Here is a 22,487-nt window from a genome sequence, read left to right as displayed (position 1 = left end):
ATGGCCATTGACATACACATAGGGGTACAGAGTATGGTTGACGTAGACCTCGCACTTTTTTTTTTGGAACAGCAAACTGATCTTTCATGCCTGATAAAAATGTTATGTACGAGCTAAGCAGCTGTTAGGCCTCCCTCAGCCATACTATATATCTCACCGTGTGTGGCATTGTCAAATGTATGTGTGTTGTTAAGGATCGTGGTTAAATGGTTGTAGTAGGCAACAATTAGAATTGTTAAATTTTAACTTTACCTTCGTGGTTCATATATGGTGCGCAGAAAGGACAACAATTCAAAGTTCTTGTAGGTGGGTGGAGCTGGAGCAGCACTACCACTTTTCTCCAATTTCCTTAGTTTCGTCAATTCTTTTTTGTAAGTGTCCCTTACGGATCTCCACTTATTCATATAGAATCTGACTGTAGACAAAAGAGAAGAAAACATAACATTAATGGCACATTCCTTTTTCTCCATAGGTTTTTGGCCACTGGCCAATCATTTGCATCATTGCATTTTGCCTACCGGTTGGGAAAAAGTACAATATCATACATTGTGAAGGAGACGTGTCTCGTTATCTGGCGAGAACTTCATGCCACTTTTATGCCCGTCCCTAACCGACAACGTTGGGAGGAGGTTGCAAATAAGTTTTGGGGCAAGTGTCGGTTTCCCAATTGCATTGGAGCAGTGGATGGAAAACATATACGACTCGTGCAGCCACCACACAGCGGTAGTCAGTATTTTAATTATAAGAAATTTTTTTCCATTGTCCTTATGGCAGTTGCTGATGCCGATTACAAATTTCTGTACATAGACGTTGGGGCGTATGGAACAGCAAGTGATTCCCAGATCTTCCGGAACACCAACTTGTGCTATCGCATGGAGAATGGCACGCTGGACTTGCCGCCACCAAGCCCATGGCCTGGGACCACCAATCCAGCTTTCCCATACACCTTTGTGGGTGATGAGGCGTTCGCTTTATCCAGACATGTAATGCGCCCATACTCAGCCACTCACTTGAATGACCGGACAAGACATTTTAATTACCGGTTAAGTATGGCCAGACGAATGGTGGAATGCAGTTTTGGCATTTTGGCTAACAAATGGAGGGTGCTGCATACAGCAATCCAGTTGAAAGTGGAAAATGCGGTGTCTGTGGTCAAAGCTGCATGCATCCTTCACAATGTCGTGATAGAAAAAGAAGGAATCTCGGTGGATGAAGTGAATGCACTTCAGGTTCCACCGCTAAGTGGCATCACTTGGAGTGGAGGTCAGCACACGAATGAGGCAATCCGTAATCGCGACTGTATGTCGCATTTCTTCCAAAGACCAGCTGGGAGATTGTAGACCTAAATGCATTATTTTCAGGCTTTCTACAAATAAAATGTTCTAACGTAACACTGTTTTTGACTGCTTGAGTGAAAGCTCAAACACATTCATATACATCATGCTTCTTGGTGCTCGGGTAATTTGACGTTACATTAAGGCACATTTCAACAATAATGACATCAACCTATGTACGTATACAAACTGTAACCCCATAGCACAAATGCTAGGCATACATGACATCTGCCGGAAGTGCGTGTATTAGGCAACGTGCGCCACACGCGGTGCGTGATCATCCCCCAGTTGTCGACTGCAGAACCGATGGGTTGTGAATTTGTTGGACTTCATAATAAATTTTGCAGGCACATCTATGTTACTCCCTTACATGAGTCACCTACAATTGGGGGGGGGGGAGGGTTGAATGTTACACACAGGGTACGATCTGCAGTGTGACTGTACAGTGGCCTGTGGCAAGGACGAGGCAAGCACCTGGCATTCACATTATGGGCCGTTACTCATATAAAACAATCACAATACTCACAAAACATATTACAAGTGCACAGATCAACACTCACCTTCCACCTTTTTTTTGGACGATGACAAGTCCTCCCAATCCGGAGTGAATTCCTCTGCTATGTTGTGCCATGTCCTCTTAACCACCTTAGCGGTATGGACGAGCTCAGCTCGTCCATTACCGCCAGAGGGTGCCGCTCAGGCCCTGCTGGGCCGATTTTGATCAAATAAAGAGCAGCACACGCAGCCGGCACTTTGCCAGCCACGTGTGCTGCCCGATCGCCGCCGCTCTGCGGCGATCCGCCGCGAGCAGCGGCGAAAGAGGGTCCCCCCAGCCGCCTGAGCCCTGCGCAGCCGGAACAAATAGTTCCGGCCAGCGCTAAGGGCTGGATCGGAGGCGGCAGACGTCAGGACGTCGGCTGACGTCCATGACGTCACTCCGCTCGTCGCCATGGCGACGTAGTAAACAAAACACGGAAGGCCGCTCATTGCGGCCTTCCGTGTTACTTTTGGCCGCCGGAGGCGATCAGAAGAACGCCTCCGGAGCGCCATCTAGTGGGCTTTCATGCAGCCAACTTTCAGTTGGCTGCATGAAATAGTTTTTTTTTAATTTAAAAAAAACCCTCATGCAGCTGCCCTGGCGATCTTAATAGAACGCCAGGGTGGTTAATAAGTGCTTTGTCCTTATAGCCTGGCAGCCTTTTATCATATATAAAAGGATTTGCATGTACCAAGGCTACCAGGCTCTCTATACTGTATTCCATGGCTGCCAGACGTTTTGGAATACACACACAGGAAGTAGGAAAAAAGGCCTTGCTTGTGTAGGTGTGTGGGTAATTGTGAAAAAAAAAAAATTGAAAAAAAAAACTTTATTGTAAGCGTTTTGGCATGCGAATTCGCATACAAATACGCATGGAAAAACCGCATGCGATTTCCCTATCAAATACATTACATGCGAATCGCATGCGATTCGCATGAATTCGCCTCGCAGGCGAAATCGTTGGCTCTTTTGTGCGTTTTTTCTCCGCACCAAAAAACGCAAAACAACAACGCAACAGTGGAAACAGGCCCATCCACTTACATTACATGTGCGAATCCGCATGCGTTGGACGCATGTGGATTCGCGATAGTGGGAACGAGCCCTCAGTCTGCTGCTCTCCCCGCCTCCTGCAAAACTCCAGTCCCCGCCTGCATCCCTTCCCTCCCTGCTGATTGGAGGGAAGGGACAGGGGGCAGGGACCGGAGCTATGCAGGAGGCGGGGGAGCAGCTGAGACTGACACTACAGATGTAAACACAGCCTCACAGCATGGCTGTGATTTATGAGGGATTGCAGAGTGCAGGGGGACCTTAGTGGGGTTTGGGATAGCAACAGAGGCTGGGCTGTATAGGCAGATCCAGCCTCTGTATGCAGATAACATTCTTTAAACACACCTCGGGTTCTCTTATTCAAGTGAAACTCGAAAAATTAGAATATCATGCAAAAATCCATTTATTTCAGTAATTCAACTTAAAGGTTGAAACTCATTGGATTTGACTCATTACATGCAAAGCAAGATATTTCAAGCATTTATTTGTTGGAAGAAATGAAGAAATGCACACCCTATAGTGGATGCGCCAAGGCTGCTCGATCACCAGGCGAATGAATCAATGAAAGGAATGAAGCCGCCACCATCCAATGCTCAACGTTTCGGAATGATGACCAGCTCCTTTGTCAAGCTATTACAGTCTGAATCAACAAAGCCATAAAGGACCCCCTTTTTAATGTAAAGGGGAACAAGATTTTATATTGATTTAAAAAAAAGTAGTTTATAGGTTATTCCCACGTCTCGATGTACATTTCTTCTATGGTTAAATACAACTACGTGGGACTTTAAGGGCTTGTTTCCACCATAGCGAATCCGCATGCGGTGACGAGATGCGGATTCACTTGTTACACTGAAGTGGCCGGGGCTGTTTCCACATGTGCGGCGTGCGGGAGCGATTTGGCGGCGGGCCAAATCTGCACGACGGGACCCACAGAATTCGCCTGCGTCGGGAATCCGTGCGAATCGCCGCTAATGTATTTAATAGTAAAAACGCATGCGTTTGTTACATGCGTTTTTACCCGCGATTTCGCGTGCGATTTCGCACCTTTTTCAATGTTATTTTGCCCTGGCAGTGTCATGGTTAATTTCGCATGGCACCCTGCCATGCGAAATCGCACGCGAAATCGCGGGTAAAAACGCATGCGGAAACGCATCCGCATGCGTTTTTACAAGCGTCGGAATGCCGGCGAAATCGCGTCGCAACAGTGGAAACGAGCCCTAAAGGGGTATTTATCAATGTAACATTTTGAAGACCAAGGGCTCAATTGAAGAATGCTGAAGACAGGTCATCCAATGGTAGCTAAAATCATAACTTTATTAACAAATATAACAAATTACCAAAAAACATCACACATTAAAAAGACATACAAAAATAGTACACTATGAAGGAGAAGCACACTGCAATGTTGTTTTAAAGTCAATGGGAACCGTGCTTAAAGGACAACTGAGGTGACATGTGACATGATGAGATAGACAAGTGTATGTATAGTGCCAAGCACACAAATAACTAGGCTGTGTTCCTTTTTTTCTTTCTCTGCCTGAAAGAGTTAAACATCAGGTATGCAAGTGACAATGGCCTCAATTCACTAAGCTTATCTCCTGTCTTTAACAACGTTTCTATAGTTATCACCATGGTGACGAGGCTTGTAGTATTTAGGAAACATTTTACCTCAGGCAAACCTAAAGTTAACTCTTCTGTCTTTAAGTTAACCTGAGATCTCTAAAGTTAACTCTTAAATCCTTAAAATAACTCCAAAATTCTTAAGTTAAAGACAGGCTGTTAATTAACTGTGTGTAAAAATAACTACAGAGGAGGTAACTTAAGTACAGAGGAAGTAACTTAAGGAATGGAGAGATAAGATAACTCTCTCACTGCGTGGTGGCAAGTTATCTCTTGCCTTATTAGCTCCAGCATGATCTTAGTGAATTGAGGTCAATTTCTGTCTGGGTCGGGACCAGGTCAGACTGGGTTAGACTACAGCATAACCCTCACTGATAAGTAATTACAGCCATAAAATACTTTCCTGTCAGTAAATGGCTTCTGAGAGGAGGAAATAGAAAAAAATGGTCAATAATTCATAGATTTGAGCTCCAGCATACTTCAATGAAGGTGTAATTGAGCAGAGACAACAAGACATTAAAAACTTAAAAACTAGATTCAAATATAAAATAAAACTGTGCAATATCTAAAAAAGTTATTTTTAGGAGAAGGAGGACAGATACAATTGTTTTTCTCATCAGTTTATTTTCACCTTGAATGTCCTTTAAGAAAAAAAAAGCCAGATACTTACCTAAGGAGAGAGAAGGCTCTGAGTCTTAATGGGCCTTCCCTCTCCTCTCCTGGTGCCCGTTGCAGACCAGCGCAGGATTCCCTATTGCAGTATTTGACTAAATTAGTCAAGTACTGCTCTCTCTGCTGCCGGAGGGAAGCTTTGGAAGTCTTCGGGGAGCCCGAGTACCCTAGAAGACGGGTCGCTCCATACTGGGCATGCGCGAGAGAGGTCGCTCACGCATGCGCAGTATAGAGCAGCCTGTCTTTGGGAGGACTCGTTCCCAAATCAGAATCGTTTATTTCGCAAAGCATGAGTGGGTTGTGCCCAGAATTGGGATAGGCATACAGGGCTGAAAACCGCAATACAACAATATAACACAAATACAAAACAACAACAAATACAATACAAATATAATTTCAACTGAACAATTTAGCATCTGCAAATAAAACATTACAACCCTACCCTGCAATAATTCAATCATGAACGATTTTGCAATTTTAACCCAAAGTTTGCTACAGATAGCGTAAGGTGCATCAGTACAATCAAGTTCTATCAAGACTCGCTTGTAAGGGAAGAATGATCAACAGATGTAAGGAGCGTGTGAAGAGAGTTTAGAGACTTGACAGCAGAGGGGAGGAAGCTATTCCTGTGCTTTGAGGTCTTGGTGGCAATGGACCGCAACCTCTGACCTGAACGGAGTCGACTGATAAAACGAAAGCCTGGATGAGAGGGATCGTTGGTGATCCTCAGTGCTCTGGAACGCAATCTGGAATTGTAGAGGAGGTCCAGAGGGGGTAGTGGTTTCCCGGTTATCCTCTCCGCTGATCTGACAACCTTCTGTAGTTTGTGCCTGTCGCTGGCGGAGGAACCAGCGTACCAGACCAGGATGGAGGAGCAAAGGAGAGATTTGATTTAAGTAGTAACTTGTCAGGAGTTTCTGGGACATATGGAACTTTTTGAGTTGGCGGAGGAAGAATAGCCTCTGCTGGGCTTTTCTCTGAGTGGAGGTGGTGTTGGTTTTCCAAGTCAAGTTCTTGGAGATGGTTGTGCCCAAGAGGCGAGCACAAGGGACTATTTCAACTTCCGAGCGGTTGATGCAGATTGGAGTTGGGGACGTGTTTCCTAAAGTCAACAACCACCTCAACGGTTTTTGCGGTGTTGAAGACCACACCGTTCTCTCTGCACCAGTGGCAAATTCTATCGACCAGGTGGCGGTACTCCTGCTCTTCGTTTTTGGTAACGAGCTCAACTATGGTGGTGTCATCAGCGAACTTGAACACTTTGACAGACTCTGCCGTGGATCTGCAGTTGTTCGTATACAGGGAGAATAGAAATGGCAAAAGTACACATCCTTGAGGGGCCCCTGTGTTTGTGATCTTTGGTTGTGAGAGAATAGCCCCTAGTTTAACGGCCTGGGATCTGTTACTGAGGAAGTCTGTGATCCACAGGCGCAGGGTTGCATGGACCTCAAGCGCAGCAAGTTTCTTCTGAAGTATATTGGGACTGATGGTGTTAAATAGAGATGGCCCAAACCTAAGTGGTTCGTGCTCGCGGAGAGCCGCGAACACATAGCGAGTTTGACCCGCCCCCTATACCACATCATTGGGTAAACTTTGACCCTCTACATCACAGTCAGCAGACACATGGCATCAAATCAGGCTGCACTCCCTCCAGGAGTGTGCTGCTGCTGTATTAGTGAGAGAAGGGAGAGACATTGGAGAAATAGGGTTAAGCGATAGCTAGGAGGTCTGTTAGCTTGCTCCGTGCTGATATTTATTGATGAAAAGTACCCCAAAACAGCTCTTTTGAGAGCTAATGTTCTTGTGAAGTTTTTGAAGTTCGCCTGCCCATTGAAGTCTATTGCTGTTTGCCAAGTTCGCCAGTTCCCTAACTTTTGCGGAAGTTCGCGTTCGCGGTTCGGGCCATCTCTAGTGTTAAACGGCGAGCTAAAGTCAAGTAGAAGGATCCTGGTGTATGAGTCCAGTTTATCCAAGTGGTGATTGACAAGCGCCAGACATATGTTTATGGCATCATCAGCGGACCTTTTTGCTCAGTACGCAAACTGGAACGGGTCCAGCAGCGACTCCGTGGAGGATTTTAGGAGGGGAAAAAAACTGCACTTTCTTTCATGATGACAGAAGTGAGAGCCACAGGCTTGAAATTATTGAGGTCAGAGATGCACTGGTTTTTGGGGACAGGGATAATGGTTGACCTCTTGAAACACGCTGGAACTTTGCCTTTCTGGAGTGATTTAGTAAAGATGGCAGGCTGGTGACACTCTGTCTGGGCCTGGGTCTTTCTGAGCATTTATTCTCAACAGGTGCCGCAGAACATCATCTTCCTTCACAGCCAGAGGGGGTAGGTTTGGATACCGGACATCTGAGGCAGAGGCGGGGGTAGGTGGCTCTGGCTGGTTCTTGAATCTGCAGTAGAAGTCGCTGAGGCTCTCTGCGAGCTCAGTGCTGGGAGTTGCATGCTGAGTGGAAAGCTTGTAGTTAGTGGTGGCCTTAAGCCCCTTCCAAACAGTTCTTGAGTCATTCAAGGGGAGGTTCTGCTCCAGTTTTTCTGTATAGCTGTTTTTGGCAACTCTCAGTGCCTTGTTCATGATGTTTTTTGCTCTCCTATATTCCACCTTGTTGCTTGACTTGTATGCTTTTTCATTGTTCCTCCGCAGTTGTCGTAGTTTATTGGAGAACCATGGTTTATCGTTCGGGTACAGTCTGAGGGTTTTCGTTGGTATACAGTGATCCCCGCAGAAACTGATGTACGAGGACACGTTGTCCGCCCACTTGTCTAGGTTCGGCGATTCCAGGACCTTCCAGTCTGTGCAATCGAAGCAGGCTTGAAGTTGTAGTTTAGCATTCTCTGATCACACCTTGGTGGACTTCAGGACCGGTTTCACAGTTTCCAGGTGTCTCTTGTAAGTGGGTATCAAGTGGATGAGGCAGTGATCAGATGAGCTTAATGCTGCCTATTGGGTCGGCTTGTACGCATCTTTCAGTACCGTATAGCAGTGGTCAAGGGTGTTAGCATTCCTGGTGGGGCAAGTGACATGCTGATGGAAGCGTAGCAGCTCTTAGTGGAGGTTGACCTTGTTGAAGTCCCCTGTGATAATGAACAGTGAGCCTGGGAGAGTTGTCTCCCACTGCGTGATGGTGTCGCTGAGATCACATAGAACAGTTTTAGCCTCAGCATCTGGTGGAATATACATGCCAACAAGGAAATAGGGCGAGAACTCCCTGGGCGAGTAAATTCGTCTGCAGTTTACAAGGATGAGTTCGAGCTCCAGGGAACATTTCTTGGCACCAAGTGGAGCTAATGTAGAAATAGATGCAGCCACCTTTCCTTTTTCCAGAGAGGGTGATGTCACGGTCTACTCGGATAAGGTTGTAACCTGGGAGATGTAGGGCACTATCAGGGATGTCGCCGTGGAGCCATGTTTCTGTGAAGCAGAAGACTGGAGTGTTGCTGCCAACTTCCCTCTTGTTGCCGAGGAGCTGCAGTTCCTCCAACTGCTGGGGAGGGTGCGAACGTTTGCTTCCTTCCCATTCATTCATCTCCCCCTAGGTCCCCGTGATTGCCGGCATCAGTGAGATGCCTGCATCACTTTCGAAGTAACGTATTACTTCCTAAATGTGTACTTATAGTACACTAATAGAAAATAATGCGTGAGGACATCTTGTGCCCAAATAGTAAAATTACACCTACACACATTAGGGACTGAAATATGTACAGTATGTCAAGAGGGTATTTTATTAAATTATGGGCTTGTAAATAGTGATGGATGTAAAATATTGTCACCATACATTGTACAAGGGATATAATTTAAACATTTCCATAACCGGCACAAATGGGCAAATAAAATGTGTGGCTTTCATCCACAGTAGAAAGTTTTATTTTAAAACTACAATGGCCGAAAACTGAGAAATAATGATTTTTTTTTATTATTATTCCCATTAAAATGCATTTAGAATAAAATAATACTTAGCATAACTGGTGACAAAAAACAAGGTATAGATCATTTTGTTGTGAGAAGTACTGATAAAGTTATTGGAGAATGAATGTGAGAAGCGCTGAAATGTGAAAATTCCTCTCGTCCATGAGGTAAAAACAACCTGTGGGCTGAAGTGGTTAAACTATAGAATACATCAGTGTTCAATGACCAAAAATAAATAAATCTGTGTTAAATATATTACTGGTGAAACGCAAGAAATTAGAATATCGTGCAAAAGTCCATTTGTTTCAGTAATTCAACTTAAAAGGTGAAACTAATATATGAAATAGGAACCCTTTGCATGTGTTTTGGATTAATTAGCTGATTAGAGTCTGACACTTTGAGCCTAGAATTTTGAACAATATTCTAATGGTCTGAGATTTTGATTTTGGGGTTCTCATAAGCTGTAAGCCATAATCATCAAAATTACAACAAATATATTATTTTTACCTTTTAAGTTGAATTACTGAAATAAATGGGCTTTTGCATGATATTCTAATTTGTTGAGTTTGACCTGTATTTGCTATTCTAGTAACTAGGTTCTTAACGTGTGGTACGTGTACCCCAAGGCAGTGTTCCCCAACCCTGTCCTCAAGGCCCACCAACAGTGCATGTTTTGTGGAAATCCACAGAGGTAGCAATCAGTTCTGCTGAGACACTAATTACATCACCTGTGCATGTTTGTGGTTTTCTGCAAAACATGTACTGTTGGTGGGCCTTGAGGACAGGGTTGGGGAACTGTGCCCCAAGGGGTACTTCTGATGGTTCCAGGGGGTACTCGGGCTTGATATACTTGACCAAGAATAACAAATTAGAGTTTTACAAAATGATCAATCTTATTTAAACAACACCAAATTAGTGTTTTCGCTAACTGAAAGCAATAGTAAATGCTTGGTAATTTTTTAGAACCAATTATCATGTACTACGATTAAATATATATATTTGTCAAGCAGGGGCGTAACTAGACATCACTGGGCCCCCCTGCGAAACTTTGGATGGGGCCCCCCCCCACGCGAAACTTTGGATGGGGCCCCCCACCTCCCCTGCTTTTTGCACAGGAAAACTGAGGGCCAATGTGTTTTCCCCATGCAGATAAAAACACTTAGACTAAAGGAAATGTCAGGCAATCTATGCTACCCCCAGCTCTACTTACCCGGGGCTTCCTCCAGCCCTTTGCAGCTGACAAGCCCCTCGTCACAGCTCTGCTCCCAGGACATACATACACACACAGCCATATTATTTTACTAAAGGTGGGTACACACGTCAGATAAAAGTCTTTGGAAAATGAAAGATCACAGACCAATTTTACCCCCTTCCATGTAGTATGAGAGCCATACGCTACACAGTCTATTCTATGGAGCTGCACTCCCCATCAGATAGAAATCTTTGCAAGATGCTGCACACAAAGACCGCTGTACAGACACAAAAGATCAGTATCTGCAAAAGATCTGTTCCTGCAAAATGCATTTATAGTCTATGATATCTGCAGATCTCATACACACCTTGTTTAACAGACATTCATCTGCAGATCAGATCCACCAGGATGGATCTTCAGATCTGCAGATGATTGACTGATCTGCAGATGAATGTCCGTTAAACAAGGTGTGTATGATGATCTGCAGATCTCATAGACTATGAATGCAATTTGCAGGAACGGATCTTTGGCAGGAACAGATCTTTTGCAGATACTGATCTGTTGCATGTGTACAGCATCTGTGTGTGCAGCAGCTCCATAGAATAGACTGTGTAGGTATGGCTCTTATACTACATGGAAGGGGGTAAAATTGGTCTGTGATCTTTCATTTTCCAAAGACTTTTACCTGATGTGTGTGACCTTTAATGAGAGCACATGCTATATGGAGAAACAATGACATGCTTAACATAACATATAGTATTTACTGAAACTTTGGCAAAACATTCAGAATGTCACTGATTGATTCACTCTTATTACGGGATCTTTTAACTCAGTATGAGACAAGCTCTCAATGAAGCAGCAACAGTAGACATCAATCTCCACTCTGCTGTGTTGTAAAAGTAATTAGAGGCCATAAGGTCAAGCCTGTGTGATAAGAATCTAGGAATCCTTTCAGAGTGAACAAGGGAAAGTCTAAAAGGTTTTTTCAAAATGTGACTTATTCTTTGTTAGGTTTTACATGCAGCCATCAGATCTTTGCAGCAGTGAGAGACAGATGTTTTTTACGAACCCTAGGGAGCAGGGACAGTGTATAAATTCCAGAGTGTTTATGAGTCCTTATCTGTGTTTTGGACACATGCAGTCAATATAGCAATGGTGCGAGAGCAGAATACGTTTTTTCTCTTTTTTTCTCTCGTTCCCTTAGCTGTCAGTCTCTCAAACTTTTCCCCCCACGGGCCCCCTGTGGCTTCTGGGCCCCCCTGCGGAGGCATCCCTTGCAGGGTCTATTGTTACGCCCCTGTTGTCAAGGGGTACTTGTGATAATGTTTACTATGCTAGGGGGTACTTGGTGACTACAGGGTTTTAAAAGGGTTACATACCAATAAAATGTTGAGAAACATCTCTCCAGGATCTGGTCAGACATAAGACCAACAATCTCTATAAATGACCAGGGTCCGCTGATCATTAGTACATTATAGGCATAGGTAATTTTTTTAATGTTTTACCTAGTATATGGTATTTGTTTTGATCATATACTTAAAAGTCCTGCATTAATTTTAAAAACATTTTATAAAAATACAAAATAACATGAGATGTTTGGAATGGGTAATGATCTTCAGTCCTCTCTGTACTAAATGGAGCCTAAGCAACATAAAATCTCAGTATTAAACTGCAAGGAAGTCAACAAGATGTCATTTCAGCCATAAAACATCTTGTCTAAACATTTCTGCATAATTAATTCCTCTGATGCATTAAGGGACATTATACGCAATATTCATCAAGAGGAGTGCCAATAAAATTGTTATTTATGTGTACATATTAGTTAATTCAATCCATAGGTTTGTTGAAATTCTTTACAAGTTTTCTTCTGAAAGCAAAATGGATGACGCTGCCTCTTCAAACAGGGGTCGGGTTAATATATGGCTTCCATCCAAGTGTGCCAAGAAGTGACTATACCTCAATGTACGGCCGTAGCTTACACCTCCGCAAGGCAGCTACTTTAAGCCTGTACATCTTGGTGGAGTGCTATAAATGACACGTGTAACTGTGTCGTTCCTCCACTTTAGCTTTGTTTAAACAATAACGATTCTATTATGACATGAGTATTGAGTGATTTGTAAGACACAAATATATGACCACTTTTGTACCTCTTTTGTTAAATCACTGTGTAAATGGCTATGGAGCAGAGGTGTGATTTAAAGGCTGGCTCTGTAATATGGTGAGAATGACAATTCCGCTTTTCCAACCTACTAGGGCATTGCCTAGCAATATAGCTGTTAAAGAGAGTCTGAGGCCTTCTAAAAATGCTCTTTTTATTTGACAGTTATCTTGAGCAATATCAGCATAGCTAAAATGCCGCATTCCCTCTGGCACAATTATGTAATTAAATCCCCCAAATCCCTGGGGCAAAATGCGGGGATCGCTTCCTGGTAGAGGCAAAGCTTTTTGCTGTAGCTCTGCCTCTACTCGCGTCAATTCCCTCTCCCCAGTCCCCACCCCTCTCAGTCTTCTTTCACTGAGAGGGGCGGGAAGAGGCGGAGATCCGCACGGAGATTGACGCTAATCGAGGCAAAGCTACAGCACTAAGCTCTGCCACCCCTAACCTAAGCTCCCAAGCAGAAACAGCTGCGGTTGGCCCAGAACTACAAGAAGACTAATTTTCAAACAGCCTTGTTTACTGTTTTTTGATTTTTGATTATTGAGCATTCCTCGCATGCAACTTTGCAATGAATTGTTGTTTTTATTTTGTTTTTATATTATTTGATTGCAGAATCATAACCAGATTGCGCAATTGTTATCTGCTACACACTATTATGAAATGAATTGGTTTAATGTTTTTATACTATCAGATTATGAAAATGTTATAGTTGAACTATCTCAGCGGCACATTAGTGTTCGCTTCATTGTATTTTAGGAATTGCTTCGGACTATATGGGGTTAGAACCTTGATTCCTGTTGACAATTTCCTGAAAGGACGCAAGCTTAATGTATATATGGATTTAATTTTATTTGATTTATGGATATTGTTGAATATATGTATTATTTGTTTTGTGCATGTTGTTTTACTTATGCAGCTAGTAGTATCCTAAGTGCCATATCTTGTTTTTTTTAAGGCACACACTTGACCTGAGGAAGCGGCTCACGCCGAGAAACGCATTGTCATTGTGCTTTTTGCAACCAATAAATGAAATTATATTTTAACCTTTGATATACCATTATTTGACCTGGGTTTTAAACCATTTAAATGGTATTTTTATTCTCTTAAATCGGGCGCCTCCAACCTCCCAAATTTATCTGATATACCCTACATAGTAGGGTGTTCGACGTCTCACGATTAAGGCGTTTCGAATATATTTTCATTTTGGACCTGCGAACAAGACCACACAAGAGAAGGCCGAGTGGAGACGGCACTTCTCCACCCGCATACACGACTGGTTGCCTCTTTGGCCTCAATTCACGTAGCTTTATCAAACACTTTATCAAACGTTTGATAATTTACCTCATGGGTAAAATCTAATTTTTCACTAAGGTGTTATATATTTATCGAATGTTTTACCGAAAAAACGTTCAATAAATCTATAACACCTTAGTGAATTCAAAATTAGATTTTACCCATGGGGTAAATTATCAAACGTTTGATAAAGTGTTTGATAAAGCTCCGTGAATTGAGGCCTTTGAAGCAACCCACATTTGTGAGTATATATCTATCAGAATTCTCTACTAAGAGTATAAACCACTGTAGGAGGCGCCCTTACGGATCAAACTATACAGCACAATATAAAAGTAACAATGTATCAAGGGTAAGCGTAATACGTCTTACCTGGTGCGAAGACTCAAACACAAAAGGTAGTAAATTCGTATTTATTTATTGATTTATTGCACTAAGGACAACGCGTTTCGCGACCGCAAGTCGCTTCTTCAGGTCAAGTAACGTGCTTAAAAGACAAGAAACAAGATGGCGCTCAGACTAAAACATCTTACTTCATATAGATCAAACATTAAAAATAAGACATTAGAGTTGAATTTTAAATTAAAGTTAAAAACGATAAAATGACATGGGGGAACTGTCATCCCAACATATCTCACTATTTGGGTCATATGCGCTTGTTGGCTAGGTACAACACATTCTATCACATCCCAGCCATTACTTCCAATAAAAATACACTTGTCTCTATCCTCTGTAATCTTCAAAACATCCTAAGTGCAACCAAAACATATTTCGGTGTGATGTACCCTCTAAACAGTTAGATAGCAACATAATGTATAAGATTATATAAGTCGCACTTTTCCTAAAGGACTGATGCCCAGTTTGACAACAGACAGCCTGTAAAATTCCCATAGATAAAATCAAGTATAAATAAAAACATACAAGAGCATGGCATGTATGTATATAAAAAAATATAAACTGTATCTCAGTTCATAGGTTTAACTATTAGTCCACATTATGCTGGTATATACCAAATTTGGATACACTAGGGTGGGTGTGGGGAGAGTAGTAATGTGTGGCTCAACCAGGAAGGCGTACCCGGACAGGAGTTCCACTATTGTGGGGAGCAACTAGTGTTTTGCTGAGGAAAAGTAGAGGGATAGTACAGCGCATCTTATTTTGAGGTGCTGCCCTAGGTTAGGGGCCAGTGGTGGAGCGGGTGGTCGACAAGCAGCTCTATATTAGATGCGAAGGGCATGGGCAGGACTAGGTATGGAGTGCCGAGAAGCGGCTTACCTGTATTATAGCGATGCTCAGCGTGGGCGCCATGCGCGCGGATTGCTGCACAGCGGTTTAAAACCTGTCTGGCCGCTGCTAATGCGCCCGTGCGGGCGGAAGTTTGGGACTCCCGTGACGTCCCATCCGGTCGGGTGGAGCGTCACCTCCATGGGGAGTGTAAGGGCGGCGGCCATCTTACGTGTGGCTATCATGCCCCGGTGGCCATGTTGGAAGGGGCAAGCGGCCATAAGCTATAACGGGGTCGCGATCCCAAAATAAAGGTGGAGAATTATGGGGATTGCGCCATACGAAGTACAGAGTGGTACTCGTATAGCGGGGGGCTGGTGTGGCAAAACGGCCATATTAAGGGGGACTCGGGGGAACAACGATTTGCTCTTGCTGTTGGAGCACTGGTGGCACTGGTGGCCATATTAAAGGGGAACTCTGAAGAACAACAGTTTAAAATACCACAGTAATTAGAAACATTAGATTTAACATATGTAATTATTCATATTAGTATGGTTATGCTTTAAGGGGGACTCGAGGGAACAACGATTTACACTTACTGATGGAACACTGGTGGCCATATTAAAGGGGAACTCTGAAGAACAACAGTTTAAAACACCACAGTAAATAAAAACATTAGGTTTAACATATATACTTATTCATATTAGTATGGTTATGCTTTATAGACGATTGTTAGTAAGGCTTATATTTGTTGAGCCTGATGCTCCTTATTATTAAGATCATAGAATGGAGCAATGAAGGTAGTTGCTAGGCCGCCTTCTGAATACATCTAAGCTCATATACGATCCAGATGTGATATTGGGGGTCACCAGTATACACTCCTATATTTCTGTATATAGGTCTATCTATTATATATACATATATATCCCTACGTATCACTCGGGTACACGCTGGGACTTGTTTAACATGGGGGGCTGCAGTATGGAGAGTCTGTATCTCATTTGAAGTATGCATTTGGTAAACCACAATGGGGGGGGGGGGGGGGGGGGGGGAAAGGGGGGGGGGGAGGGGGGGGGGAGGGAAGGGGGGGGAGGGGGGGGGGGGAGGGGAAAAGGACCGGTCACTAGAGTGGGACGTCTGGACAATATTAGTTTGTCTATGGGATAGCAGCATGAGTCCATGTGGTTTTGGGAAGAGGGGGGGTGTGGAAAGTCTGTGTACCATTTGAAGTATACATATGGGAGGGGGGGGGGGGGGGGGGGGGGGAAAGGGTGGTCATTGTGTGGGCGTCTGGAAAGTACCATTTAGTCTAAGGAATAGTGGCACGAGTACATGCGGGGATGGGATGGAGGGGGGGGGGGGGGGGGGGGGGGAAAGGGGGGGGGGACCGGTAGGACTATACCGGGGGGGGGGGGGGGGGGGGGAAGGGGGGGAAAGGGGCGGGGGCTGGGGACATGGAGGGTGGAGAGAGTCTGCAGATCTAAACACTAATTGGGTTCTCTCTACTAAGAGATCTATTTAGACGATATCACACCAGAGCGGGCTCCCGGTGTCCGGTTGTTTCTTGTTCTTTGTTCATTCAGCAACACACTTTGTTTATTGATGAGTGCCATGCAACCCTGGATGATACAAAAGGATGGAGTGGTGGATGGTCACCATATCCCAACAAGGCTGTGACGTCAGCAAGGATGTGGCAGAGTAATGTTTTGGGCTGGAATCATGGGAAGAGAGCTGTTCAGCCCCTTTAGGGTCCCTGAAGGTGTGAAAATGACCTCTGGAGAGTATGTGGAGTTTCTGACTGTCCACTTTCTTCCATGGTGCAAAAAAAGTGTGCATTCCGTGATAAAATCATCTTGATGCATGACAATGCACCATCTCATTCTGCAAGGAATACCTCTGCATCATTGGCTGCTGTCAGCAAAAAAGGAGAGAAAATCATGGTGTGGCCCCCATCCTCCCTGACCTCAGTCCTACTGAGATCCTTTGGAGCATCCTCCCTCAAGCAAAAGATCTATGAGGGTGGGAGGCAGTTTATATCCAAACAGCTATTCTGACATCTTTCAAAGAAATTGAAGTAGAAACTATCCAAAAATCGCACAAGTTCAATGGATGCAAGAATTATGAATCTGCTATCATGTTTTTGATTGAAATAGCTTTTGATTTCAGTAAATATGACCTCCTAATGCAGAAAATTTAACAAATGACCATTTTCAGTTCTTCACAACCTATACAATGGTTAGAAACTCTGTTGTGCATAATACTGCATTTTAATTTTGTTTTTTTATTTTGAAAAATATACAGTTATCATTAGAAAGTTTGTACAGTAAAATTTGAATTATGCTCTTAACGGTTGATGACGCAAAAATTATGCTGACCACCACTTGCTTCGACTATTTAGGGAAATCAGAGAAAAATATAATTTGCATAATAAATTGGAACGCGGTGTATTTTATGAGGCACACTTTCCCTCCATTTTCGGGTATTTTGGAGCTCTGTGTTCACTCTGAAATCTCATTTTCCACGCGTGATTTTGCATTTCTTTTTTTGGATTGGGGTAATATGTATTGGAATTGAGAAAATTAAGAACAACCCTACCGTCCCTATCTAGTTTGCTAACCGGGGGCTACCTGTATATTTAAACCCATGAAAACAAGAAATAAGAGATAAGAAAGATTTAGAAAAAGATTATAGAAATACCCTTTTCCCCTTAAAACACAGAGCAATTTTCACCTGTCGGTACTCCTTCAATTCATTTGCCTATAACTTTATTACTGTCTATCACAATGAAACAATCTACAGTATATCTTGGTTTTTTTCGCCACTAATTAGGCTTTCTTTGGGGGGGTGCTTTTTGCTAAGAATTATTTTATACCTAAGGTGTTTCAACAGGAAAAATGAAAAAAATGGGGAAAATTAATTATTTCTCAGTTTTCGGCCATTATAGTTTTAAAATATTACATGCTACGGTAATTAAAACCCACACATTTTATTTGCCCATTCGTCCCGGTTATTTCAACGTTTAAAATTTTTCCCTAGTATTATGTATGGCACCAATATTTTATTTAGAAATAAAGGTGTATTTTTTCAGTTTTGCATCCATCCCTAATTACAAGCCCATAATTTATAAAGTAATAGTAATATATCCTCTTGACATGCATATTAAAAAAGTTCAGTATCTAAGGTAACTATTTATGTATTTTTTTTGTTTGTAATTTTTTTTCCCCAAAAATTTTTTGGGGGTAATTGTGGGGGGAGTGTGGGAGGTCAGGGGTTAATTTAAATGTAAAAAGAAGGTCAAAATAGGTCTTTTATTTAAAAAAAAAAAAGGAGATGTAATTTTACTATTTGGCCACAAGATGTCCTCGCGCTTGACCTCCTTATGCATAGTATTACTACACAAAGAGGAAGTGATGCGTGGATGGTCTTTATGAATAAAGGCGTCGTCTCATGGACGGCTGCGTTCATTCACACGGGGATTTAGATCAATGAATGGGCAGGCCCGCACATGTGCAGAAGTGGATGACTGGCCAGATTACCAGGGGGGACTAGAAGACAACGGAGCGGCCAGAGAGGATGGCAAAGGAAGCCCACGCACCTCATGGGGCTGGACAAAGCTCCAGGTAAGTATTAATACCCCCATTATAGACATCTCAAGGACATTAATAAATGAGACCCTCACACTCATTACCGAGTTTTGTCATTCACAAACTAGCCTCCTGTTTGCCAGCTTTTATTGAATTCACCTGTAAATGTCCTTAATTACATATTCTGCTTCAGGGAACAGGAAAACACAAATTATCTTCAAGGTCAAAATAGCTTTTTAAGACTAAAGTAGAAAAAGAGCCTCATCTAAAAGTAATAATTGAATGGGATATTACACTTTGAAGAGTTATTCTGTTATGTAAGTCTAATGTTGCAAATTATCTTCAATAAAGAAATGGAAGCACAACGCTATTTCAAAAGAATAATGCAACTTTTATGACTTGTTTCACTATCAGGTGGCATTAACTAATAGCAATAATATGTCTGATGTCAGGGATTATGAATAATGTCCGCTGGAAAAAAATGCACATAATTTACTACTCTGAGAGGACGATGCCTTCTGGGAGGAATGTGAACTAAGGGCAGAGATATTTTAATAGGTTCATCGCAAATGACTGATAGATTTAACAGGCACTTTGACCTCAATTTGTATCAGTTACACCTAGGCCCTGATTTGTGGAAAGGCGCAGAAGCCGGGACCTACACAGGCAAAATACGCTGATGGGAAATGTGGCATTCAACCCCGACTTCCTTTCTTTACCTTTTATAGAGGAGACGTCCAAAGAATAAGTACACTGTTTAAAGGGAACCCGAGGTGAGAGAAATATGGAGGCTGCCATATTTATTTCCTTGTAAACAATGCCAGTTGCCTGGCAGCCGTGTTGATCTTCTGGCATATGTAGTGTCTAAGGCAAAACCCTGGAATGAGCATATGGCTAATCCAGTAGATTTGGGTCAGAGTACTTGATCTGCTGCATTCTTGCTCAGGGTCTGGATAAAAGTACTAGTAGAGACTCAGGATCAGGAGGACTGCCAGGCAGAGCCGGGACAAGGTCCTCCAGCACCCAAGGCTGAGACACCAAAGTGCGCCCCTCCATCCCTCCCACCCCAGCCGTCACTAGCTGCACTGCTATTAGACTAAGAGGCCCCCCCCCCCAACACCTTAAACTCTAGTTATCTGGCTTGCAGTCACTGCCATGTATCCCCTTTTCTTATTTCTCTCTGCTTCAAACACAATAGGGGAATGGTAGCTGAGTGAGTTGTGTGCCCCCTCCGACACCGCGCCCTGAGGCTGGAGCCTCTCTCGCCTTTTCCCGGCCCTGCTGCCAGGCAACTGGTATTGTTTAAAAGGAAACAAATATGGTAGTATCCATATCCATACCTCGGATTCCTTTTAAAGGATTTAAAAGGAGCTGATCTCACAATGTATTTCCTACATACCTTTTGGTTCTTTAGGTATAAAAGACATGTAAGAAAGACATTGAGGCTGCATTCACAGTGGGACGTTGCGGAGCTGCGTTATAAACTCTTGCAACGCAGCTTACCGCACTGCAATGCTAATCCTATGCGTCGTTCACAATGCGACGTTAGCTTTTTCTGCGTTGCGTTGTGCTATGTCCCACTGTTTTTTGTTTTTTTTAAGATTCCTTATCTATAAATGATGTAATACAAAACAGTACATACATAAAACAGCAATATGTATTGTCCAGTCACAAAATATAATCAACATCACAAGAATAGCAGCTACCCAGTGCTGCCAAAATCTCAAAACTTGAACAATGTGCAAAACATCCTCCAACAACCAGTATAATACTTTTCCTAATTCAGGATGCTAAAAAGAGTGATACCAAATAGCATATTCAACACATGGCTGCCCCCATGTGTCCAACGAACCATCTCGTAAGACCACCTCGGAAGGCAGGTTGCCATATTTGAGGCGAGCGCCCTGGCGCCCAAAGGGATCAATCACCAGGGCCCCCTTACTAGCATAATATCTAAAGGGGTAAGTAAACTCGGTCAAATGCCCCAGGATCAGGAATGTGCTGTGTTGGAACAGCCAACCAAATACATAAAGACATGAGAAAAAACAGAAGAGATAGAAAAAGAGAAGGCTAGAGACAGAAAGAAAGAAGGGGTGGCAAGACACCCATGCCAAGACCAGAGACCTCCAACAGTCTTCATGGGAGCCAGGGGGGGGCAAGACCCATGTCTTGTAATCTGTACAATACTCAAGAACCCAATTAAAGAGACACTGAAGCGAGAATAAATGTCGCTTCTTGTCTCATAGTCAGCAGGGGCATGTGTGCCCCTGCTAAAACGCCGCTATCCCGCGGCTAAACGAGGGTCCCTGACCCCCCAACCCCCCCCTTGCAAAAACTACAACCAACTTGGTCGTAGATTTTGCTGCTCTTGAGGCAGGGCTAACGGCTGCAGCCCTGCCTCTCAGCGCCGTGAGTTGAATTTCTGAAATAAATAGACTTTTACTCAATATTAAAAAATTTTAAAGGTTGTTCATGGCTTTTCCCGGGTTTCAAAAGCAAAGGAAGTAAAAGGAAAACCTTTAAATGGGAACACAGACAGCAATAAAACTTGACATAAATTCTATCCATTCCCAAGCCACCAAAATGGTATTTCCATTGCTGGTTGTATCTGCTTTGGGGAGATCTACCGTTGCTTTCGGTCATAACACACTGTAAAAGAGGGAAATATCACTGAGGTCTCGTCAGAAAAAAATCATTGGGATTCTTGCTAAATTTACAGAGCTAAAGAAGAAAAAAAAGAGAGAAAAGTTTTCAATGTATTTAGCACAAAGTCACCAAGACAAATCCCGGTAATGTTTTAAAAACAATAATCTAGATTTATGCAGAGCTGACAAGAGCTCTATATAAAAGCTCCCGCTCTCTCTATTTTCTGTTTATAATTGAATGAAAACATTTTATTTATTTATGGACTGTGTTTCCATAATATAACAAATCAATGGTACGCCGGTCTTGAACTATGCACATCTAATACAGGTCCTGATTACCTAATATCATTTTAATGTAGCTAGCGGTAATAACATGCAGCAAGATTTGTTGTGCTGTGACTCATTTCCACCTGGATCTCCTGAGGTAAAAGGTGAAGGGGCAAATCCTTGTCTGTGCTTAGAAACACATTTGTCCAGGCAATTATCAATCTTTTATTAGGGTACTCATAATGGAGAGCATCTTGGAGGCTTTCCTTGCTTTCCTCCTACTTTCTTGACTGTCGTCCTAAAACTAAGTACAGTGCTGCCCATAACTATTCATACCCCTGGCAAATTTTGACTTTACGTTACTGTTATTCAACCAGCAAGTCATTTTTTGATGGTAAAGGACATAGGTGTCTCCCAAAAGATAAGACAACTATGTACAACAGGCATTGTTGTGGGAAAAAAAACATTTCTCAGCTTTTATTAACATATGAGCAAAAAAGTGTTCAGTCCAAAATTAATTCATACCCTTCTCAATAATCAATAGAAAAACCTTTATTGGCTATTACAGCAATCAAACACTTCCTATAATTGCAGACCAGCCTTTTGCAAGTCTCCACATGTATTTTTGGCCAACATCAGGCAGTCTACAGCGAAACTTGGCCTTGGCCACTAGTGGACATTTAGGCATGACAATGACCCAAAACACACTGCAAAAGTGGTGAAGAAATGGTTAATAGACAACAACATTGACATTTTAGAGTGCCCAGCCAGAGTCCTGACTTCAATCCAATTGAGACTCTGTGGAGGGAGCTAAAAATCAGGATGATGGCAAGAAGACCCTTCAACCTGAAAGATTTGGAGCAGGGGCGTAACTAGAAATCACTGGGCCCCCCCTGCGAAAATGAGGATGGGGCCCCCCCATAGGCGCCAAATAATCGTAATGGGGCAGCGTTTCACTACAAAATAATCCTAATGCAGCAATGTTTTACCAGAAATTAA

The 22,487-nt window shown here is 42.9% G+C and overlaps 1 protein-coding gene across 7 annotated transcripts in view; it reads right to left on the bottom strand.

Moving 5' to 3' along the window:
- LOC137518257 (uncharacterized) overlaps window positions 1-22,487 on the bottom strand; it is a 56,928-nt gene that overhangs the window by 2,355 nt on the left and 32,086 nt on the right. For 5 of the 7 annotated variants that reach the window (XM_068235864.1, XM_068235868.1, XM_068235863.1 and 2 more), the window contains one exon: window positions 253-415. In XM_068235864.1, coding sequence (XP_068091965.1) covers window positions 253-415 — 163 coding nt within the window. Of the gene's footprint in view, window positions 1-252; window positions 416-14,140; window positions 14,256-22,487 lie in introns of all 7 variants that reach the window. The other 2 variants (XM_068235869.1, XM_068235870.1) reach the window with 1 other exon arrangement.

The sequence above is a fragment of the Hyperolius riggenbachi genome, chromosome 5, assembly GCF_040937935.1.
Source record: "Hyperolius riggenbachi isolate aHypRig1 chromosome 5, aHypRig1.pri, whole genome shotgun sequence".
In the NCBI taxonomy this organism is placed as follows: Eukaryota; Metazoa; Chordata; class Amphibia; order Anura; family Hyperoliidae; genus Hyperolius; species Hyperolius riggenbachi.
The sequence above is the reverse complement of the archived record's forward strand: the minus strand, read 5'-3'. Positions and strand labels throughout refer to the sequence as shown.